Source organism: Protopterus annectens, chromosome 1.part0 (genome assembly GCF_019279795.1).
Source record: "Protopterus annectens isolate FY-2018-M chromosome 1.part0, PAN1.0, whole genome shotgun sequence".
Classification (NCBI taxonomy): domain Eukaryota; kingdom Metazoa; phylum Chordata; order Ceratodontiformes; family Protopteridae; genus Protopterus; species Protopterus annectens.
In genome coordinates, this window is record NC_056725.1 from 594,169,823 (window position 1) to 594,195,314 (window position 25,492).

The 25,492-nt window shown below is 41.0% G+C and overlaps 1 protein-coding gene across 1 annotated transcript in view; it reads right to left on the minus strand.

Annotated features, from left to right (window-relative positions):
• The window catches only part of RAB3GAP2 (RAB3 GTPase activating non-catalytic protein subunit 2), a 2,949,955-nt gene that overhangs the window by 2,492,942 nt on the left and 431,521 nt on the right, over positions 1-25,492 (minus strand). The window contains exon 3 of the mRNA XM_044061656.1: positions 9,260-9,383. Within this exon, the coding sequence (XP_043917591.1) occupies positions 9,260-9,383 (124 nt within the window). The remainder of the gene's footprint in view (positions 1-9,259; positions 9,384-25,492) is intronic.

Sequence of the window (25,492 nt, forward strand, 5' to 3'; positions counted from 1 at the left end):
TTGACTCACCATTTGCCTGAAGAAGCCTAACTGGTGAAAGTTGTTAAACTAGCAGCAGTAAGTCAATAAAGTTTGTTTGTTTTAACGAATGCCATGGTGCCGATTTTGCTTTTTCTTTTACATCTATACAGATTATCAAAGCATTTCTGAAAGATCTCTAATACCTTCATAGGATTTCTGGTTATTTTTATAGTCATAGGTTTCCTTAGCTCAGTGACACATCATTCTACTTTCTGTTGCATAAGTCACTGTTCCGCGCAGACTCTTGGATTCCAGAAACAGGTAGTTATGTTCTCTTCTCAAAGTCTTGTCCACAAGTAAGGACTGGAACTGGGACAAATAACACTAATGACCTAGAGACTTCTCTTGTCCACACCATCCTAGGCCACAAGTGTACTATAATCTTTCTGGGATTGTGTGTCCATTTTCACAAAAGACTCATTCAGTTTAAATGGAACTGTAACAACAAGGGGGAGTTCTAGCAACACGCCATCAATTAAAGAGGAAATCCATGATGGTGGTGGCACATGTCCATGAACTTTGTACACTGCAAGATGAAATTCCCTAAGGTACACTCTCACACTTGCATGGTTCAATCACATCAGATATCAAACAGCACTCAAATGCCCAATATCTTAAGGAAGCACACCAGGCATGAGACATTATCTGGAGTTCCCCAAAATTTTCACAAATGAGAAAAAAAAAAACTCAGGGAGAGAGGCAAGAGAAGATTACTCCCCTAGGACCAAATTCAATCAGAGAATCTTTGTCAAGTGGTTCAAGGGTCCACTCCACAAACGCAAGCCAAACAGGTGTGCGTTCAGCATGAAATTGTACCATTTGAGCCCTGGAACTCACTTTAAATGGTAGGTGTATTGGGAACACTTTTCTGACTTTCTCCTATATAATCAGTTGATGAAAGGTGAAAGTGTGATTAAGGACCAACCCTTATCCAAATAGAAAGTTACAGGCACAAAAGGGGATACCTGCCTGACAGACGTAGTAATGGACTCTACGGCCAATTTCTTCCCTTAACTCTCCACACCTACTCCTGCTAAGGTCACACAAAGGACCCTCCAACCAACATGTGCACTAGTTAAATTTTAGAGGTGCCACTATGTGACACTCCTAGTCTTTCTTATCCCAACAGGTAGGGTGAATCAGCGACACCCATGACACGTATGTCCACTGTCCTCCTTTCTTCGAGCAGTAAATTCAATACTGGTCAAGGTTGATGACTTGAAGAAAAGATGGCTTAAGCTTTTTAAGCAAGGACAAACAACCTACTTAATATGAGTATTCAAATAAAGACAAAAATCTAAAGGTGGTTGAAAAAGCCTGAGAAATGTGTCTGTAAGTGCGCTCCTAAATCTGGTGCATAATATAATGGCATGCACAGGAAGGAAATGTGCATGCCTCTTAGCACAGAAACCACAGAATACTAGAACTGTGTGTGAGAAAGGGACCACTGAAGAGGAAATCCAAGCACTGCATACCTCCATCTCCTTTTACAGCCACTACTTTCTTTCAAGAACTATTCTGCCACCCTCAAAACCCATCTGCTATTACACTCCCACCACCAATTATCAGAGGCAGTTTCCATCCACATTACAGTAAGGAAGCTTACATCAACCCTCACTGGCTTTTTGTTAATTAGAAACTGTTAAGAAAGAATAAGAACTTAGAAGAGGAATGGAACAGGGCAGGAAAGTAAAGGGCAACTTGGGATGCCCGGCTCCCACACCCCAGAACAAGACAGCCAATTAGGGTGCAGGTAGAGGAGCCAATGGGCAGGGTCCATGGGGGGACAGCATCTACAACAGTTTTTTTCCAGATTTCTCCATGGCCTTGATTTTCTCAAGTGCTAATTCTTAAGACAGTTTATTTTACTTGTTAATTTAGTGTCTAATTAGCCATTTAATCCAATTCAGGATAACAGTCCTCAGTGTGCGCAACACAGGAGACACACCCCTGAAAAGAATGCCAGCTAGGCAGAAGATACACAATCACACCTTCATACACAGCATGCACACATATGGGCAAGTTTGAGGAATGTTAATTCACCTACAGTACTTCTTTGGGATGTAAAAGGAAACCAAAGCATCCAAACACAGTCCATATGCGCACAGGAAGGATGTGTAGATTTCACAAAGAAAGCATCCCAACTTAGAATCAAATCAAAGAACCATACAGTTTAGTTTCAGTAAACATGAGGATTCACTTTTTGAAGAAAGCAGATTGCTTATTCTGTACATGCAGCCATGTTCAAGGCTACAGTTTTCACTAGCAGTCATTTTTTTTCTGCTCCATTAAACTTAAAAGTTAAACATATAAGCCAGCAGATAAAACCTACCTTCATTACCTAGAGGAAAACAGTTTTGGTACTTACTTTCCTCACTTGCTTAGAGAAAAACAGCTCTTGTACTCACTTTCCTCAGTTATCTAGAGGAAAATAGTTTTTTATTCAGGCATGTCCAAGGGTCAGCTCCCAGTGTTCTCTCCTGTCTATCTGATGAATCTGGGCATCTTGGGGCAATGTAGAAATTGCCTCATGTACACAGACAACCCTCTCCTCCTACCACCCAACACTACAACCTGTGAGAGATGTACTTATCTAGCCAAACTGGAGGTAAAGCTCTCTCCAATCAAGACTGAACTTGATAGTCAAGAGGAGAAGGTAAACACTTGCACCACACCACTCTCATCACATAGTCTCACTAAATCTACACCACCAAAATCCACACATAGAAACACAAAAACATTCGCAGAGGCTCAATAATAATCTGCTCAAGCAACAGAGACATCCAAAGCAGAAATGCAAGCAACCTCCACCCCCCTTACACAACCCAAATGACACATAGCCGGCAGACTCAGTGTGCCACTCAACCACAGCCAATAATGCAAAACAATGTACCCAACACACTAGTCATAGGTGACTCTATAGTCAAGCACACTGACGTCCCACTCACCAGGCTAAACAAGGAGAAGGTTACTGTCAGCTGCCTGTCGGGTGCCAGGATCCGCCACATAACCCACGCACTCAGGTCACTCCATAACAAGTACAAATATGACTCTGTCATTGTCCATGTTGGTGTGAATGGCCTGAGACGGACCTCCCTGGACTACATGAAAAGAGACATGGAAGAGCTCTCTGATCTTCTAGCCGAGGCAGGTATGACCCTAGACCCGAGTAGTATTCTGCCATCACCCAAAATGATGCCGCAGTACAAGGACAAAATGATTGACTTCAACAATTGGCTAAGCTTCTGGTGCCATTCTAAAGGGATCCAGTATCTGTCTGCCTGGGATGACATGGTCGACAGACCATGATGCTTTGCCAGAGATGGCCTGCACCTGTCACCCCTGGGATTCCGGCTACTGGCTAAGGTTCTTGCCGCTACTATAGTGCCTTTTTTAGGAAAGGTTCAAATGACAAATTCACCACAGTAACAGGAACAGGCAAGCAAAAACTGAAGGTGATGCTACTCCATGCTATAAGTCTAAATCTCAAAATGCACTCACTCGAGGCACTCCTTAAAATGGAGAACATTGATATCTGTGGATTGACTGAGACCTGGTTCAAGGCTCCAGAGAACACCCCTGCACTACCAGGCTATAACTCATACCATACTTTCCGGCCATGTAACCTGGACCAGAACACCAAAGGCGGAGGTGTGTCCATATTCATTAAGGATATCCACACCTCCAGGCTAGTTGCTCAGCATAATGCAGCTGAGTTTATCCAAGTGCAACTAACTCTGGGCATAACTGCAATCCAAATTGTAGCTTGCTACAGATCACCCACCATGCCCCAGGATTCCCACTCCTCTTTTCTTGATGTACTGGAAAATATTAGGGTTAAACCAAACATCCTAATAATGGGCGATTTCAACTACCCCACCATTAACTGGGAAAACTACTCATATACCAACTCCTTCGCTCAATGCTTTCTGGAATTCATAAACTCCAATGCCCTGGATCAACTTATCCACACCCCCACCAGGGGCAACAATATCCTAGATCTAGTCATTACCAACATGAGTGACCGGTGTTCCACACCTGAAGTCAACGCCTCATTGGTCCGATCCGACCATAAGCTAATTACCCTAGATATCCACATTCTGCCCCCACCCCCCCATTAAGGAAACCATGGTAAAGAATTTCTCCAAAGCCAACTTCATGATTCTTAAGACAGAAGTGGTGAACTTCATGACACCCATGCAGATGGACAATACAGTTACAACTACTGAATCCTACAAAATTGCACTTTATAAGCACTTACAGGAGTGCATGGATCGTGCTATCCCAAACAGAACCAAGACGCTATCCTCCAAAGAAAGGAAGCCAATCTGGTGGTCCCCTGCCATAAACAAACTGTACAACAGAAGGAAGAAACTGTTGCAAAAGAGTAAAATCCCACGAGTGGAGGAGCTCCCTGGCCAGTTTCATTAAGATAAAATCCTCCAAAGCTAGTTCATCATCATCATCTTTCGGTTTTTCCCGTTGGGGTCGCCACAGTGGATCATCTCTTTCCATTTCTTCCTATCCTCTGCATCTTGCTCTGTCACACCAACCGCATGCATGTCCTCTCTCACCACGTCCATAAACCTTTTCTTAGGCCTTCCTCTTTTCCTCTTACCTGGCAGCTCCATCCTTAGCATCTTTTTCCCAATATACCCATCATCCCTCCTCAGCACATCTCCAAACCAACGCAATCTCGTCTCTCTTGTTTTGTCTCCAAACTGTCCAACATGAGCTGACCCTCTAATATACTGATTCCTAATCCTATCCATCCTAGTCACACCGAGTGCAAATCTTAACATCTATAACTCTGCCACATCCAGCTCTGACTCCTGCCTTTTTGTCAATGCCACTGTCTCCAACCCATATAACATAGCTGGTCTCACTACCCTCTTGTAGACCTTCCCTTTCACTCTTACTGGTACCAGTCTGTCACAAATCACTCCTGACACTCTTCTCCGCCCATTCCACCCTGCCTGTACTCTCTTCTTCACCTCTCTTCCACATTCACCATTACTCTGAACTGTTGATCCCAAGTACTTAAACTCATCCACCTTTACCAACTCTACTCCCTGCATCCTCACCATTCCTCTACCCTCCCTCTCATTTACATACATATATTCTGTCTTAGCCCTGCTGACCTTCACTCCTCTGCTCTCTAGAGCATATCTCCACCTCTCCAGAGTCTCCTCAACCTGATTCCTACTCTCACTACAGATCACAATGTCATCTGCAAACATCATAGTCCACGGGGCCTCCTGTCTGATCTCATCTGTCAACCTGTCCATCACCACTGCAAATAAGAAAGGACTCAGAGCTGATCCTTGATGTAATCCCACCTCCACCTTAAACGGATTTGTCACTCCCACTGCAGTCCTCACCAATGTCACATTACACTCATACATATCCTGTACCACTCTTACATACTTCTCTGCCACTCCCGACTTCCTCATACAATACCACAACTCTTCGCTAGGCACCCTGTCATATGCTTTCTCCAAGTCTACAAAGACACAATGCAACTCCTTCTGACCTTCTCTGTATTTCTCCAATAATACTCTCAGAGCAAACATTGCATCTGTAGTGCTCTTTGCTGGCATGAAACTATACTGCTGATCACTAATCATCACCTCCCTTCTTAATCTAGCTTCTACTACTCTTTCCCATAACTTCAAGCTGTGACTGATCAATTTTATCTCTCTGTAGTTACTGTAGCTCTGCACATCACCTTTATTCTTAAAGATAGGTACCAAAACACTTTCTCCACTCCTCAGGCATCCTCTGACTTTCCAAAATTTCATTAAACAATCTAGTTAAAAATTCCACTGCCATTTCTCCTAAGCACCTCCATGCTTCCATTGGTATGTCATCTGGGCCAACAGTCTTTCCATTCTTCATCCTCTTCACAGTTGTCCTTACTTCCTCCTTGCTAATCTGTTTCACTTCCTGATTCACTATCCCCACATCATCCAACCTTCTCTCTCTCTCATTCTCTTCATTCATCAGCCTCTCAAAATACTCTTTCCATCTACTCAACACACTCTCCTCTCTTGTAAGTACCTTTCCCTCACTATCCTAGCTAGTTACGAAAACAAAATTGCCACTGATTCTAAAGACAACCACAAAGCATTCTATAGCTATGTCAAGAATCTCAATGGCAACACTCAGATCTGCTCTGAGTTACAGCACAATGGCACTAAATATACAGACCCAACTGATATTGCCAACATCCTGGCAGATAGGTTCAGTGCTAACTTTACCCCCACTCTTACCCCCTAAAGAGCCCATCTCTATACCGGAAGAATGCAAAGCTCCTGTAATCACGGCTGCATAGGTAAAAACCACACTCTCCAAAGCCAAGAACACAGCATCCATGGGACCAGACAACATCTCAGGCTGCATTCTACACGAACTACAGAATGAACTGGCACCACACCTAAGTACCATGTTCAATCATAGCCTCACCTCAGGCTTTGTGCCTGCTGAATGGCACACAGCAACAGTTATCCCACTCCACAAGGGGGGAGCCACCACGGACCCCGGGAACTACCGCTCCATTAGCCTGACGAGCCTGGTCTACAAGGCCATGGAAAGTATCATCATGGAACTTATAAACAAAGACATTGGTACTCTCCAAACTCTGGACCCAACCCAGTTCGGGTTTGTAAAAGGCAAATCATATCTCCTAAACCTGACAGACTTCTTTGAAACAGTCACCAAAGCCGTAGACAAGGGTAAGGTGGTTCACATAGCCTATCTAGATCTTGCCAAGGCTTTCGACACCATCCCCCACTCTGTAATTATAGATAAACTCACTAAACTAAGTATAAATCCCTATGTCACAAGATGGGTTGCCAACTGGCTCACTGACAGAACCCACACTGTGAAAGCAGCAGACTCCAAATCCGACTTCAGACCAGTGACAAGTGGAGTACCACAGGGTTCAGTCCTGGGTCCTCTCCTGTTTGGTATTTACTTCTCTGAAGTACAGGCTAACACAGAAGGTCTTTGGCTAACAAAGTTCGCAGATGACTGCAAACTAGGAGCCATAATCAAAACTCCTAACAATGCGAACATCCTACAAAAGGGCCTCACTGAGACAGATGCCTGGTGTCAAAGCCATGGCCTCAAGCTCAATGCCAAAAAGTGCACTGTCATCCCCTTTGGTAAAAACTCTGTACCCATGAACTACAACATAGGTGGTAGTATACTTAACACCGAAAGTGTAATAAGAGACCTTGGGACACAGGTGGACAGTAGTCTCTCCTTTGATAATCGCATCGCCACAGTAGTCAGGAAATCTTTGTACGTGGCACACCATCACAAAAGGTTTCTCATCCAGAAAAAAAGAGGTCATTGCTCCCCTCTACTCATCACTCATTAGACCCATTATAGAGTACAACGCCCCTTTTGGTATGTACCTCACAAGACATCTACAACAACTGGAAAGGCTGCAGAAATACCTCACAAAGAGGATTACCGGCCTCAAACAGATGCCCTACGCAGACTGTCTCAAAAAACTCCAGCTTTACTCCGTCGCATATCGCCTACTCAGAGGTGATCTCTGCCTAACATACAAAGCTATGTCAAACCCAGACCTGATGGACATGCTCCACTTAAAGAAATCCCAATCCCTCCAAGCTACATGCTCTAGGGACCTAAACCTTGTCACCACAATAAACAGAACACGCCAGAGGGATAGATTCCTGTCCCAGAGACTTCCCATACTCTGGAAAAAACTACCTATATGTATCAAACAAAGCTCCTCATTAGCACCCCAAGAAAAATCTTGATGATTGGATGGTAAACAGGAAATTCACCCCGGGGGATCACCTCTGTGGCTCTGCTAGTCAGTGGCACAGGAAAATAATTTTCTTGGGTGGCAAAAGCCAGGGTACCTTTTTGGCTGGGCTTGTACAGGCCCCAGGGCCGACAGCCTAGTACCTACCTATGAACCTATGAATAATGTGAACCTTGTAATCTTAGTCAATGTCACTTTGTTGTGAAAACTACCTCAACAATCTAAGACTTGTAATTATCAGATTGGCCATAGCACTTCAACACTGTAGCTTTCCTGTCCACTCTTTAAAAACACAAGTAGGAGTTGGAATACTTTCCTCTCAAAAACACCTGAAAGTCTCATAAAGCCAGTCTCTAACTTGACATTTTTTGTCAAAAAAGTGGCTGATTGTGATTCCATCAAGCACATCACAATCAAATCCTTTATCATGCTTCTGCAGAGGTAAGCCCTAATACTTTTAAGCTTCTTGTCTTTCTGGTTTGATTCTCTCTACATTTCCTCTCTGTCTGCAAAGGGTTTTCAAGGTTTTTACTGGAGGCTATGGTTCCTCCCACTTTACAAAGACAAGCAATGTAAGGAAAAATTAGTGATCCTCCAAACTGCCCACAGGTAAAAAAAACTGTGAGACTTTTCTCTCTGGTGATCCGATCCTTTAGGTAGTATACTCACAAACTAGAAGGTGGGGTGGGAGCAGAGCCCCCACATCAGGTGCTGCAGTCCCTATTAAAAAACTCTGATAAGAAGCGTGTGGTATTTCACTATCCTGCCATAGTCAAACGATCCATATGATTCTAGTCAGTAGTAAGCTGCACATTAGCAAATGATCGAATAAAAGTCTAGAAAAAAAAGCCTCCCAAGGAAAACTAATTCACGACCAACAATTTAAGCCTGGTTAATACATAACACTCGGAAATGGTAGGTTGCAAGTAAAAAATACAGAATATGCGGAGTAATCTAACTATATAGTCACAGTACTATTTATTCTGTCACACTTGATAAGTGCCATTTTTTTTCTGAATATAATGGCATGAAGTTAAGTAAAAGGCACAACCATTGTATTAAACTAAAATATACATAATTTAATAAAAAACAGCAGTAAAATAAAACAGTAAATCTGTCTGAATTCATTCAATTTAAACCATTTATAAAAAGCCATCACAGTGTATAATCCTAATGTTACTATTTTTATCAAATCACTTACGGAACAACAGAATGCAAAATTACATTTGGGTCATTTTAAAAGAATAGTTATAGTTTTAAAATTTAAAATGAATGCACTATTTATCCTTTTGATACTTTAATTTTCTTTACACATCATTAGCTGTTTGATACACTCACAAATTGGTACTCCAACACTTTTTATTGCTAAAAGAGTCTACAGTCTTACTGCAGTAAGGCTAAAGCAAAGTTTAAATAAATTACAAGGTTGCTACTTACGAGACAGAAAAACAGCTTTCTGTTCATGTGCTAATACCATTAGATCATTAGTCGGTGATAAAGATACGGCACAGTTTTGGAACCAAGAAGTAGTCTGAGCGTTAGTGGAGGACTCCTCGTCTTCCTATGATACAAAGTTAGAGAAGTTCAGCACTAATGGTAAAGTTAAGGAACATCTGGCAGTATTTTACTTGCAACTTGAACATGTAGTACTTCCTACATGGTGAAAAGTACTGGCAGCTGGCAAAATAAAGGTGCATTTTCAGTGCGTCACCGATGCTTAGTGCGAGATCCAGACAGCCTCTAAAAAGCTAATCATTTTAACCAGGAAAGGACTACTGGATAAACACAATACCTCAGATACAAACTGAAATTATTGCATTGCATTAATATAGATTTGATGTGCTACCAGCTTCATATGCTGTCTCCAGAGCTGCAAATTGAGAACCACTTAATCTCTTTTCCAAAGATAATGTATAAAATGGAAAAAAAAACTGGCAGAAAAATACAGGTTAACATATAATACAATAATCATCATCACTCTCACGTGGATTGAAGGAAAACTGGTGAGGTAAATAAAGAGGATATGATTGGGTCTCCAATTATAATGGGCTTTCTATGTGTTTGAGAAGTGGATGCCAAAAAATTCCCCTCAAAAAGTGAAGTTCAAGAAGTTAATCTAGGCATTAATTTCAAGAAAACATGATAAAAAGGTTATGACTGATGACCTGATTATAATTATCTGTAGTGCATGGAGCTTTACCTTCTAGATGTATAACCAGTTACAGGGGAAAAAAGTGTAGGAGCACAAATTGTTTTACTGGCTTTGAAAGCGAGCAAACCACTCAGTACTACAAAACATACAGCACCACACGTCTCACCTTCTTTGCTTTAGAATTCTGAACAAATCCAAAACTAACAAAGGGACACAGGATCAAAGTCAGGGACAGTTTTAAATATTGCTCTTGTTGACTTAAAATGTTAAAATAATAGGCTTCACATCTCTATGCACTTTTTGCACAAGAGGAAGTATAAAACTCTAATCTTTGACATTAATGATGAACTATAATCCTTGCTACTTTACCAGAAAATTATGAGGGACAGAGCCAAAACAAAAGTTGCATATTTACCATAACATTAGTTGTCCTTACATTCACAGCTGCAGTACTCCTTACTAATGGGGATTCCCTACCATGAGGTCCTCCGTCTGGCCAGTTTACCAAAGCTTTCCGTTGCTTTAAAGTAAGCTGAACTTCACCTGCTTACTCCATGCGTAAGGTAAGACATAAAGCTGATGTTCAGGCATACCATCCCCAGAACTTTTTTGCCGCCAGTTTGAACGCTGTTTTATCCACCGGTCTGCTGCATACATCCATTTTCTTTACCGTTTTTTTCTGTTTATTGTTTTTTCTGTGCTTACTCCTGTTTGCTGGCATCCTCACAGTTGCGGATAAGTACCAGTTGGGTTTTTGGTTACTTTTTCAGTTTGTTTAGTGCTGTTTGGAGTTAATTTCATCCAGAAAGGGTAAATGCCAGTGTGGGAGACTGATTCCCCATAAAGACTGTCACGATAAGTGTCTTTTTTGCCTTGGTGCTGCTCACAACCATACATCTTGTTCAATTTGTCAGGCGTTTGTCCCCAAAACTCTTCATAGTAGGCTTTCTTCCCTTTCCTTGTACCCTGAGAACCAGCGACTTAAGCTTCTTGCTGCAGGTACTATGGATGGAACTTCCTGCCCAGAGTGTCAGCCGTCTGGGAAGAAGAAGGTGCATAAGGTAAGGCCAGAATCTTCTGCTGTCTAGCCTCTGCCAGGTGTTTCTCCTGTGGTTATTATGCACTTGGAGGCTCACCCGGTTGTTTTGTCAGATTCTTCTACCACGTCTGGGTTGGAGGCCGGTGAAAATTTGGCAGGGAGCATGTCCGTCGAGGCTTTGCAGCCATCCATTTTGGGAGCTCAAAGGGAACCACGCTTGACTGTTTCCAAGGGGTCTAATGTGGTTGCGCAGTTTCTCTTTCGGGAAGAGGTTCCTACTGCAGCTGGAGAATGCCATCCTGAGTGTGGGCCTTCTCAGGTTTCCAGGACGGCTCTTCCTCTGACGAAGAAACAGAAAATTATGTCTCTTCTACTCCTAGGGATCCACAAAGTGAGTGGCAGGCCTTTACTCGGGGGTTATTTAATGCTTTACTGCCATTGCGGCCTCCTCAAGGGGTTTCAGTTCTTGCTCCTCCTTGGTCCGGCTCTTCCCCTAAAAGGCCCAGAGAATTCCATTCTTCTGAGGTGGATTCTGATGATGGCTCCCTTGCTTATTCTGCCCAGATTCTTTCTCCTTTAGACTACAGGTCTGAGGAGGATTCTCATACTCTTGATAATCCCTCTGAGGAAATTTATTTTCGGGACACAATCTCTAGGATGATGGACTTTTTTGTGGCGCATTGTGCCCAGGTTTCGGATATCCATAAGAGATACTATGAGTTACTGCAAATGGAATCTTCTAAACCTGCAGCCATTCCTCCTGTCTTGCCTGCTTTATTGGACGATTTTTCCACTGCCTCTAAAGCGTCGGATTCTCTGCCCCCTGTTCCCAGGAAGTCTGACAGGTTTTACAGGGTGCCTGAGGATTGTTCCTTTTTGTTTAAATGACCTGCTGCTGACCCCTCTGTGGTGTCTGCAGCCTCTGATAAACCATCTCAATTTATTTATTTATTTATTATTTATTTGAAGTTTGTTTACCAGGATAATCCATTGGACCGAATGAGCCCATTTTCAATGGAGTCCTGGGGAGAAAAGCTCCAAAGATACAATGTCAAAAACAAAATGTCAAAAATACAAATAAGAATAAAGTCAATTATAATAAGTAGAAAATAACATCTAACAAAGTAAAATATAATAGGTAGAACATAACATCTACTGTTTGATAAGTATCACAGTAGTACATGTAAGCACAAGATAGTATTAAGAAAAACAGGAAATGCAACAGAACTGCAATACAAGAATAACAAAAATAAGTTTACAATTTTTAATTTCTATATTCAATAGTAAATGTAAGGAGAGAAAGTATTAGTTAAGAATATTAGTTAGTAGGTATGCACAGATAGTATTTACATAAGTGGTTGACTATAGTAGGAGTGTTCCTATAGAAGGGAAGGGATTATAGAATAAGGAGTGTGAAGTAGCTGGAGGAATTTATGCAGGGTGGGTACAGGAGCATTCCCAGTGAGAAGATAGGTGTGAATGGAGGAGAGATTTAAAGATAGGAAGGCTGCTGGTAGTATGGATATGTGATGGGAGGGAGTTCCAGAGGCGGGCCAGGGCAAAGGAAAATAAGAGTTTACCTGCTGGACGGTTAGGTTTATGGAGTTCAAGTAGGTTCTGAGTGTTTGTTCTAAGGGGTCTATTAGGATGGTGTATGGTGAAGGCTGAGGAGAGAGAGGGGCAGAGTCAGGGCTTAAAGATGAGCTTATGAGCTTGAGTTAGTTGAGTGTAAGAAAGATAGTTTGGGAGCTCTAGCCAATTCAGTTTGTGGAGGGCAGTACAGTGGTGAGAGGAGGTTCTATGGCCAGAGGCGAATTTAGCGATTTTGTTGTAGCAGGAAGAAAGTTTTGTTTTGGTAGAGGACTTAAGGTTGGTTAGTAGTGGGGCACCATATAGTAGAGAGGGGATGAGGTATGTGGTAGATAGGAGGAATCTGGTAGAAGGGGAGAGGAAGCGTGTGTGCCGGTAGAACATACCAAGTTTCTGATGTGCTTTTTTAATGTTTGTATGTATATGGGAATCAAATGTGAGCTGATTATCAACGAGAGTTCCTAGCAGTTTGACATTGGAGACTATTTCTAGGGATGTATTATTTTGACTGGTTATGAGGAATGAGTTTTTGTCAATAGTTATGCTTTTTGATGGTGTGAATAGAATCAGTTTGGTTTTAGATGGATTGAGAGCAAGATGATTATCATGCATCCATTTTTCAGTGGTTGTGAAGGCATCCTGAGTTATTTTTTTGAGGGAGGGAATACAGTTTGCAGCAGAGATAATGGTAGAGTCGTCAGCGTATTGGACTATTTTAGCATTTGGGATATTGTGGTGGAAGTCATTAATGAAGATATTGAATAATAGTGGACCTAATATGGAGCCTTGAGGTACACCAGTGACAGTGTTGAGGTAAGAGGAGGTGGAAGAGGCTTCAATTGCTTCCTTCGTCCAAGTTACTGCCTTCTGACAAGGACAGTAGGACCATGGATAGGTGGGGTAAAAAAGTTTATACTTCCTCTACCCTGCCTTTTAGGGCTATTAATTATCAGACCCATATTCCTAGGTATGTCTTGGCTTTTCTTTCTCATGCCTGTTTGGTTCTTTCTGATCTTCCAGACTATGAGGGCATATCTTCTGCTCTTTCCTTGCTTGGGACTTCCTCTCAGGTATTTCGTTATTCTATCAAGTGTACTTATGATGGTGGTGCAGATGCCTCTTCCAAGGCTGCTACTTCTGGCTCAGTTCTGAGGAGATATTCCTGGCTTCTGCTTCAACCTTTGCCTGATGATATTAAGGCTAATTTGCTTGAAGCGCCTCTGGATAATACTCTCTTGTTTGGTGAAGTGGCTGCTGGTTTATTTAAGTCTCTTCAGGACAAGGAGAAGGCTTTACAGGAGCTTAAGCATGTCTTTGTTTCTCCTGTGCCTAAATTTCAACGGAACTACACTTATAAGCCAGCTTTTGTTTGCAGGCAGTCTCGTCTTCCTTCTAAATGTAAAAAGGGTAGCAAATGGACTCCTCCTGCTAAAGCCACTCAGAATGCAGGGATTCTTAAGCTTCCGGATCATAGCTTTTCATTTTTGGTAATGCAAATAATACATGAAGGTAGAAAGGGGGGGGGGTGATATTGCTAATACAACTGAATATGCAGAGCTTAAATGGATTTTAAAATTTAGCTGCTGATACTGCACCAGGACTTAATAACTGTGTTCCTTTAAAACCAGATTTGAAAAAAAGGCGGGTTAAATGTAAATGTTAATTGTTTAATTGTTTAATAGGCTTTTAAAAAAATGTATATAAGATGTTTTAGAGTTGGTGTATGTTGTCTGAGGAAGGGTATCTACCCGAAAGCGCTAACGTGTACTATTAAATCATTTTATACTGGCCTAGTTTGGACTCTACTTTATATTTGTTTACCTTTCTCTTTGGCTCCGGATCACCCCGGATTCTTGTTTTTTTGTCAGACATTCGTCAAGGCTACTTCACGGTCTGGATTTCCCATCCTCCTTTTATGGGCATTCCTTGGGAACAGCTTCCTTTTTCCCCAGAGGTTCTTTGGGACCTCTTGTTTCAGGGTACTATTCAAAAAGTGCCTGTGTACCAAAGGGGAAAAAGGTTTTATTCCAGAATGTTTCTAATGTCCAGAAAAGAAGGTACTTGGAGACCTATTCTGCACCTCTCCCATCTGGACACCATTCTGAAGGAGCCTTCCTTTCGGATGTTGACCCTTCAAGTTAGTTTTTCCTCTCTTGCTCCCTCAGGCCTTTCTGGTGTCTCTGGACCTTAAGGATGCTTATCTCCATATTCCAATCCATCCTCCTTTTAGGAGATTTTTGCTTTTCTCTGTTGCTTCCTGGCATTTTCATTTCTGTGCTTTGCCCTTTGGCCTTTCTACTGCCCCAAGGGTGTTCACCAAATGCCCCGCTCCTGTGATTGCCTTTTGCTGGCTTTAAGGGATCCAAATCTTTCCTTATTTGGATGACCTGCTGATTCAGGCGTCTTCTCCACAGGTCTTTTTGCAAAATCTTCATTTTACCATTTCTCTTCTTCAGAACCTGGGGTTCACAATAAACTTCAACAAATCTTCCCTGACTCCTTCTCAAGATCATGTCCTTCTGGGTTGCAGGTTTCAAATGGTGCCAATGCTGGCATCCCTGCCTCCTCCAAAGGCATCAACTCTCATTTCTTTCTTTCAAACTCTTCTTCCCCTGGCCTCCATTTCAGCCAGGGTGTTTCTGAGAGCTCTGGGGTTCATGGCTTCCACCATCTTGATGCTTCCTCTGGCTAAGCTCCATATGGGAATGCTCCAGTGGTTTCTGATGTCGGTGTGGCTTTAGCCTGCGCATCCTCTAGACTTTCCTGTTTCTCTTCTCCCGTGTCTCAAGGTCGGAAGTCTGTGTTGGATTCAGCAGTTGTCTCTGAACCCAGGGCTCTCCCATTTCAGCCTCCACTTCCCTCTCAGGATCTGTTCACAGACACTTCAGATGTGGGATGGGGAGCAACGTTTGGCTCTCTGAAGGTTCAGGGAGTGTGGTTGCCTTGTCAGCGGAGGAAGCATATTAACATCAGAGAGATGCGGGCTCTTCAGGCCTTTCATCCTCTCTTCTCTGCAGGGCCTCTCAAGGTATTCACGGACAATACCACAGTCATATGGTATATCAACAAACAGGGGGGTACGAGATCCTATCGTTTTTGCCGGCTGGCACTTCTGGTATAGGATCTGGCTATCCAATATCATGTGACTCTCCAGTCAGTTTACATTCCTTTGGATCAGAACGTTGTGGTAGACAATCTGAGCAGGTCTTTCACTTAACCCCACGAATGGATGCTTCACAGGGATGTGTTTCTGGACATTGCTCATCAGTGGGGTACTCATCAAGTAGATCTCTTTGCCTCCCCTTTGAACAAACTTCCTCCTCTGTTTTGGCCAGAGTCGCAGGTCCTCTGGTCTGGAAGGTGGACGCCCTTTCATTTTCTTGGAAGGGGATGTTTCCTTACGCATTCCCTCCTCTTCATCTCATTCCGAGAGTCCTGTTTAAGATTCAATGGGATGCCCCCAAAATCTTGTTGGTGACTCCCTTTTGGCTGCAACAGCACTGGTTACCTCTGCTTCTTCATCTTGCCAAGGGAAATCATCACAAGTTACCTTACAGGGTGATCTTCTCCCACAAGATGAGAGTTCTCTCATCCATCCCACCTGTCCACGCTTCAACTAACACTGTGGGTGATAGGGTTTTGATTCCTTATAGACACCTTTTTTCTGAGGAAGTGCTGAAAATCCTACTTATCTAAATGGAAGAGGTTTTCTATTTGGTGCCTTTCTCGTGACCTGGACCCACTTTCTGTGGATGCTCCTTTGGTTCTTTCTTATTTGTGCGAGTTGCTCAATGCTGGTTTGGCCTATTCTTCTATTAAGGCCCACTTGTCAGCTCCTTCTGCTTGTCTGCCTTAAACTCCCCCATTGGGTTCTGGATTTGAGGCTAAGCAGTTTTGTAAAGGCATCTTTAATATTAGACCTCCCAGGAAGCCTGTTCCTCCTCCCTGGGATCTTAATTTTGCTCTGGAAAAATTGACTCCGGCTCCTTTTGAGCTTGCTGTTTCAGCTTCCTTGCAACATTGTTCTTGGAAGACAGTTCTTTTGTTAGCTCTTACTTCTGCCAGACAGGTGTCTGAGTTGCAAGCCCTTATGGCTTGTTCACCTTTTTTGATATTTCATGAGGACAGGGTGTCCTTGCATACTAATCCTTCTTTTACGCCCAAGGTAGTTAATAAGTTGTCACTTAGTCTATTAATTTGCCTACCTTTTTTCCCCGTCTGCAATCTGACAGTGAGAGGGTGCTACATACCTTAGATGTGCCTAGACAGATCAGATTTTATTTGGATAAAAATAAAGCTTTTAGGAAGTCTGACCAGTTGTTTCTGTTCATCCTAGGTCTTTGGGTTTGGCTGTTTCCAAGCAAATTATTTCCTCTTGAATTTCAAAGGATATTTCCTTTTATTACACTTTTCGTGGCGAGAGCCTTCCTTCTTCTATTAGCCTAGTACCACCCTATGAACCTATTAAGGCTCATTCCACTAGAGCTGTGGCTACTTCTGATGCTTTTTTCAAAGGCTTGGATGCTAATTCTATTCTTGAAGCTGCGACCTGGACTTCTGTGCATACCTTTACCAAACATTACCAGTTGGATGGTATCTCCAGAGTCAGAGCTGGTTTTGCTGCTGCCATTCTTCATGGCTTCTTGGAGGGCTCTGCTGCTTCCTCCTCCCAGGTTTCTTCTTGGGCTTTTTGCACTCTCCCATTAGTAAAGAATACTGCAGCAGTGAATGTAAGGACATAGTACAGCTGTGTAAAATCTTATCATAACGGTGGATGTCCTTGCCTTCACTGCTGCAGTATTCACTCCCTCCCCCTGGTCTTTCTCCCCTCTTGGCTGTGCAGTTTCTCCTTGGTTTTCCTCGGACTGCTGTTATTACTGGGGCAATCTGCTCTGAGGATGCCCTACCTTATACAAGCAATAAAGCAGGTGACGTTCAGCGTACCTTAAAGCAATGGAAATCTTTTGTAAACTGGCCATATGAAGATATTCACGGCAGGAAATCCCCATTAGTAAGGGATACTGCCATCTGTGAAGGCAAGGACGTCTACCATTAAGTTAAGATTTTACACAACTGTACTCTCCATGCTGTCTGATTTTCATCCAGTTCAAACATATGGGTTGTCGAATTCAGTAAGATCTGACCTCGGCTCAGACTCTGAAGCTTCTTCATATCCAGAGCTGTAATTCCTCCCCAACCCATAATTTCACTACACTCCATTTCAGTTACTCAGAGCAAGTTTGCCCCCCACCCCCCAAACTTACCAGAAACTGGATAATTCTATATAAGGGACCCTCTGGTTACACATTCTCAAGTTGTTGAAGAAAAAGGGACACAGTCTGACATGACCGTGTACACACAAGGAATAAGGGGTGTACTCAAATCACCTTGAAGCCACAGCTGATAATCTGGAAGGGGGTAGGAGGAAGGGATTTAAACCGGACAAAAATCAGACAACATGGATCTGACATTATGGTAAGTATGTAACTTTCGTATCCAATGTTGTCTATTTTCATCCGTTTCAAACATATGGGACAGAATCCCAAGCTGTAAACTGGGTGTTATCAAAGAAGGACAATCCTAAGTATGTTGGAACCAAAGGAGGAACATGACCTGGACTGTGCATCCAGTTTATACAGAGACACAAATGTACATACCATAGAACAAGTGGCCACAGCACTCAATGGAAAGTACTATAGCAGTAGTGTCCAACCCGCGGCCCTCAGAGCTCTTCCATGCGGCCCGTGACCCTTAAGTTAAAATTTTACTTTTTTTCCCCGTTTCTTTTCATGTCCGCATCGTTCCGCTGTTCTGCGCATGCGCCAAATTACTTTTTGCCTGTTTTTTTAATGCGAGCGTCTTTCAGCTGGTGTGCGCCAAAGCACCATTCCGTAGTTTTTGCGTCGGTAGATGCATTCGCGCTAAAGAGCCGAAGGAAGAGGATTTGCAGATCGCGGCAGAAAGAATTGAGCGAGGGGGATTTACTGCACATCTTCTAATCTACATTAACAGGTAAGCTTATAGTTATAGTAAGTAGACTGAACATTGTGAATGATACAAGATATGTTAAAACAGTAGTGTTAAAATATTTTTTGTAAACGTTTTTATTCATATGGCAATATAGAGATGTTTGTTAGCTTGCCCACCCCTTGGTAAAAGTAATTGTGAGCATGTATTGTACGGGATTGTACGGCAAGGAAGAGCACTCTGTCAAAAGTTATATATGCTTGTATGAGCTGCAGCAACTGGGCTTAACTGACCTTAACTGAACTTGACAAATAGAACTGGACTTGGGAGGAAGCTTTGCCAATTTTTATTGACACCTCTTAGAAATGAATGCTCACTTTTGTTGTCGTTGTCTTACTTGAGTAAGACATTGAATATGCTTATTTTATTCCTTGTGCTGCCAAACTAATCACAAATATTTTATTTGAGCAGTACAAATGTTCATTCAGTCTAGCTAGCAGAGTCAACACTTCTCACATTTGTAGTGAATAATCCTGTGCTTGTTACAAGTTCAATATTTATTATAGTTATGATTCAGACTCCAAACTAAAAGTGTATCTTATGCAGGTACTATAGAATTTTGTGTCACTTTCCCTCCTAAAGGGCTTAACGATCTGGTGAAGTAGATACTCACCATGAGTTTTTGATCATTAAGTAAACTGGTTGCATTGTCGTTCATCTGGCTGTTTCTCATTATTCATTGTGAAGATTTATCCATATTACAATAGTAAACAGTTTCTCCTCTGCAAATAAATGAACCATGGGTATATAAAAGAAAAATATATAGTAGCTGAGTTACAGTATAAATAAAATTTGATGCACTTTTTACAACTTTTTTTTCAGACTGAGTTTGAGTTGTATTTTAGTCAGGATGTGTGATTTTTGCTGAAAGTCAGCAATGAAAATGTTTTAACAATTAATTCTAAGAGACAATTTAATCACATTTGATATATCTTGGCTTATAGGTCATAGGCATAATAATTAAAAAGTGACAATCAAGTGTCAGTGAGCAGCCACCGGGTAAAATATTGTCATTTTGTGGAACTTTTTCCCTTTTGCAGCAATAATAATTTCAAAAAGGGAGCTAGGTTGTGACTGCTGCCCTTTCACCTGCCAGCACCTTGTTTGTGATTTTCAAGCAGAACAGTGAAGGAAAGGTTTGTGGGCTGAAATCTGGTTTAACAACCATACAGCTAGGTAAACTCTGCATGAAGTTATGTGGGTGTGCTTTAAGACTAGTCTATGAGAAAAATGCATTATCTTTTTCTCCTTGAATGTAATCTGCTATGTAAGAAACATACAGATTAAAAATCATCATCTTCCCATTTTTAGCACTACTGCTTGCAGCATCAGTAGGCAAATTCAGGATAAAGGTTTGGCCAGTGAGCCAATTCACTTATAACTATGTGCAGAGATTCCTTCTCCAGTCGACCCTACTAGCACTCCTGAGCAACGGCCAAATTGCTTTCCTCTGGAAGCAGTCGGGGGTCATTTTTCTCTGCATCTACCAGCCTGGCAATTTATTACTACCGATGTATGGGTGCAGAGAATAATATATCTAATGTTAAGCAGATGCTGAGTGGCCAAGGAGTTTGCTTGTTTTGCCTTCTTTGGAATACTTGTCAGCTTTTTTGACATGATTGTAGTTATGTACTCCATGGGCATTTGTGGAGCTATTGTAACCTGAGGGTGTCACAGCAGTTGCTGCATAAGACTGACTTGTTTATAGGTCATCTCCTAGGTAGGATGTCACAATACTAGTAAGAGGCTAGCTGTCAGAAAGCCAGAATAAAGTCCAGAAAGTTGATATAAAATACATAATATCTTGTCAGTGGCTCAACCCACTGATTGCATTCATTTTAGTGTAGGCTTCTGTTACTTTAGCCCTGGAGTTATGCATATTTCACTAAGAATGTCAGTGTCACATCAGTTTGCACACTTGCCTTTTGATGCTTAAGGTGTGAGGAGCTGTGGTTCCATCTTTGCACAAGCAGTAGTCTTCATATTCTGTCACACTTCATGGAGGATGCTAAACTTCAGAGATATATTAAACAACCAGCACAAATATGTATTATTATTATATAATAAATGACAGCAGCATGCCCAAGCAGTTAATTTAATAAACTTCATATATCACACTTAGAGGCTCGGCTAATGCCTTTAGATGTGAAGTTTAATAAATTAATTTCTTGTATCTACTTTTGTCATAGCTCTCAACCTTCCATCTCCAAAATGAAGAACACTAGCTCTGATAATGTGGAACAAATGGGCAAAATGTGGAACACATAATGGCTTACTAACAACTTCAACTAGGAAGGCCATAGGATAGTTAAAATATGCTGGTTTTACTTATAAAGAAGATATTTTAATGAATTAATATGATTCATTTCTATTTACCATGGATTTCACTTACAAATCCTAACAGTGAATGTGTGACAGAGTCTTTCAATGTGGAACTTTGAGGAACTTTGAGGAACATGAACTTTTTAAGACCCCAAATGAGGTATGTTCCTAATAATGAGGTACACTTGAGCGCTATGGCTTTTGTTATTATTTATTATAAAATTCATAGGTGCCTTCCTTAGACATGAAACCAAAGTCCCTTCTGCCTGTTTTCATAATACCACAGATGGCTGTTAAAGATACTGTGACATTTTGAGGCACACAACAATTAAGGACTTTCGTCACTATCTTGACCCAGTTTTTCCACATCACTGAAAATGCAGCTCTTGAGCACCCTTTTGTAACGCAACATGGATAGCAAACCTGTTTAACTCAGAGCGCAGTAGGTGAGCAGGTTTGCTCAGAATGCCACAATTCTCAGATCCATCAGTAAAGTACTGTGCTTATTTGGTCGCACCAGCTTTCATTATTGTTGCAGCCCCCAACAACAGCTCTGCATATTTTGTGTCTTGCTGGATGTGTTTGAGCTTTTTTTTTTTTTTTAATTGTTTATTGTAGTGTAAAAATTCGTTAAAAGGGAGGGATTACTGAAGTTTACTAGTGAGATGTTCCGGACTGTACTGTGTGAAATGCAACTGTAGATGTATTTTTCAAAGCACATGAAAAAGTTAATGCATGACGCGAATAAAGTGTCTGCATCTACAGAAGACTTTTAACAAACCAGTCCTGGATGTTTTGCAGTGCTTGATTTGCTGCATAGTTTTGTTCACTTTTAAATGAAAATTATTTTGGTTCATGCTTGTAGTTAAGTTGGTTGTTTGGCAAGATTTTCATCATTTTGCAACCCGTACCAGGCTGGAAACACAGGCCATTGTAACTGCACAGCACATCTGATTATTTTATTTAGAATTGCCCTATGTCTGAGCTTTGTGTGAAGGAAGTAGTTGTTATGCTCTGCTTTGTGAACTTTGAGGGAGCAGAAAGTTTTTTGCTTGATAGATTATTCCTTTTCTTAACAGCTACATCTTTGGCTTAATTTCATTCAGTCATTTTTATTTGATGGCCTCTCTAACATATTCAACAGACCAGTTTTGTTAACTGTAATATATTGAACTATGCTGACTCATTTGTAAAATTACTTGGTAATTATACACAGTCTGAATAATTCATTACAACCACATATTACTGACCTCTGATTGCTCGTGTCACTCCTGATTGCTGTAACTGTGCTTCTTTAAATGCTTTTAAATTGTTAGGTCGCTCTAATAAAATTACCTCCTCTTGCTAGCCAAAGGAAAATACAGTCACATTTTCTGTCTTTCTTCCTGATTACTCCCTTGTTTAACTTCTGTATTTAAAAAAACATTTTAACTAAGTCATAAGCAGTATGTGTTGTCTGTTAGATGAGGAATAGATTGCTGAGCAATATTTCAGTTATACTGTTCCATTGGTTATTCCTCAGTGCTGTCTATACTAGGCAAAATGACTCGAAAGAAAGGGGTGTTTAAATCTGTAGTCTAGTGAACGTCCATCAAACTAATATGAAACAGAGGTCAATATGTTATTGATTGTGACCTTTTCCAGTAGGTATCTATCTGTCTGCATGTCTGTCTGTTAACTGACTATGTAAGCTAGTCTGTGAACATCTCACTGCATTTGTGCTTGAAGTGTTTGAAGCATTCCTGAATTTCACAATTGCCTGTTGCAATTACTGAAGTAAGCATGTGTTACTCATGAGTGCAAATTACATACAAAACAAGGCATTATGACAAAATATTTAAAATTTTAAATAAATTAACCAGCCACAATTAAAAGGTTTAATATTGTTTATTATTAAGACAATATTCAATAACTCAATGAATAAAGTGGCACAGTTCAGAATCGCAGGAAATATGTTAAACAACATTGCAGGACAGTCTCAAATACTGAAAACATCTACTAATCTTGCTATATTGCACTCTGTCCCTAAGAGAGGTTACTTATCTCTCAGAAATGTGCCTAAGGCAAGCCTTGGAACTGGAAATCATAAAACAGTAGTAAACAGTTTTACATTTGAAACCTGTCATTTTTTCTGTTTCCAGACAAAAGAACTTCTGGCTGCAGTGTAGACATCCTGTCTTCTTGATGAGATAAACACAGTCGTAAAACAATTCACTTGTTTTCTTAGCTAGCATTTGCAAATTAACTCTGTATGTTCCAACTTCTACCATTACAGACAGTTGTAAAACAATTCACTTCTTTTCTTGACTTAGTGGTCAGTGTTTGCAAATTAACTCTGTATGTTCCAACTTCTACCATTACAGCACACATCTGCATAGGTATATATATAGTTATTATACAGACATTTCTGCTTTTTTCCAGCAGGGTACACTGGTTACATTATTGAAGCTCAGTACAGAACATACAGTTCAACACACACTTCTGCACCAATAGTTTTTAATATACACATACATATAGTTTTTTTACATTTATAAGACAAGCATAGGAAGCATATTAATATTCAAAAATGACACATAGAATTATGTACATACAAAATAACATCTAGCTGGGCTGGCAGCCTCACAGCCGCTTTCCCCAAAACTTTGGGCCAAAAGGGATGATGATGCATTTGTTGGCATTCAGCTTGCGGTCATGTGTATGGCACCAGTCATTGGTTTGGGTGAGACCCTCTTATTCAGAATTGTTTTATTAAGTCAGTGATGTGAATTCTTTACTTTATTGCAAATTTGTTGGCTTAATTTTGTGGATTGTAATACTGTAGGGCTGCTAATGTTGACATTTTACCTACTTGGGACGGCTGGAGTGGTTTTCAGTATGAATTGGTAGTACAGTAGTAGTGAATTAATGACAGTGTCAGTGTGTGCCAGTTTTTTTCATTGCAAGTGAATGACTTTTCTTGGGTAGCATGCAAAGTACACCGTATTTAACTTGATGGTAAAGCTCTGATTATGTCATTGAAAGCTGCCATTCTTGTAGCAGTAAGAAACTATTGATTACATGCTAACCATACATGTTCATAGCTCTATCACAGTCCATCTGAATTTCATGAATTATATGAAGAACTTTTCAAAATGCCCAGTGTTACTGGCACAAAGTGCAGACCAACAGTCACAGTAAATGTGATGTGCTTTATGCGTAATGGCTGTTTTGAAGACTAATGGCATTAGTACTACAAATGAAACAAAGTGCCTCACTGGCCCTCCTCATATGTAATCTGGTCAACTGGATGGGTAACTGTAAATTCACCCCAGGGATATTTTTGTGTTATGTTGCAGATGTGAAATGATCCCTCCAACACCATTGACATATACTACAACTATGGATAGTTTTAATTTTTATTTCCTTATTTTTTAATGTAAATTGTTAGCCATTGTTTTAAAAATTATATAACTAGGAATAAAGTAGTTAGTTACTCCTTTTTTACTTTTCAGCATGGCTTCTGCATCCTGTCCAACCAAAACCGTGAAACACAAGATAGCGGATGAAAGGAGAGTCTTTCAGGAAAAATGGACTGATGAGTACTTCTTTGTTGAATCTAACAATAAAGCACTTTGCTTAGTATGCAGAGAAGTGGTATCCGTTTTCAAGGACTACAATTTGAAAAGGCATTATATTCAAACGCACCCCAAATTAAGTGAATTGCAAGGAGTGTCCCGTAAACAGAAAATATCAGAATTAAAAAAAGTCTTACATTTCAACAACAGCTGTTTCAAAAAATCAGCTACTCAGCAGGATTCTTTACTGAAGGCAAGTTATGTTGTAGCAAATTTAATTGCGAAAAAATCCAAGCCATTTGCCGATGGTGAATTTGTTAAAGAATGCCTTGAAAGTGTAGCAGACATAATTTGCCCTGAAAAAAAATCAGAATTTTCTAAAATCAGTTTATCACACCAGACAATCGCAAGGCGTGTGGAAGATATAGCCAAATCTATTGAAAATACGTTGGAATCTCGGTGTGCAACTTTCAAGTTTTACTCCATAGCTTTGGATGACAGCACTGATGTTACAGATACGGCACAACTTGCCATATTTATTCGTGGTGTTGACAACGATTTCAATATTACTGAAGAACTGGCCTGTCTGGTTCCACTGAAAGACACAACGAAGGCTGCTGATCTCTACAAGGCAGTAAAAGAAACACTGGCAAGATTTTCCTTGACCATCAGAAACCTGTCTGGCATAGTAACTGACGGTGCTCCAGCTATGGTTGGAAAGAGGGAAGGACTAACAACACTGATGGAAGAAGATGCAAAACAGATCAGTAATGTGCGTTTCATGAAGTACCACTGCATTATACATCAAGAAAATTTGTCTGCACAGACTTTAAAATGGAACATGTTATGAATGTTGTTGTTAAAACAATAAATTTTATAAGATCCAGAGGATTAAATCACCGCCAGTTTCAGGAGTTTCTGACTACTTTGGAATCTACCTATGGAGACATCTTGTACTTTACTGCAGTGAGGTGGTTAAGTCGTGG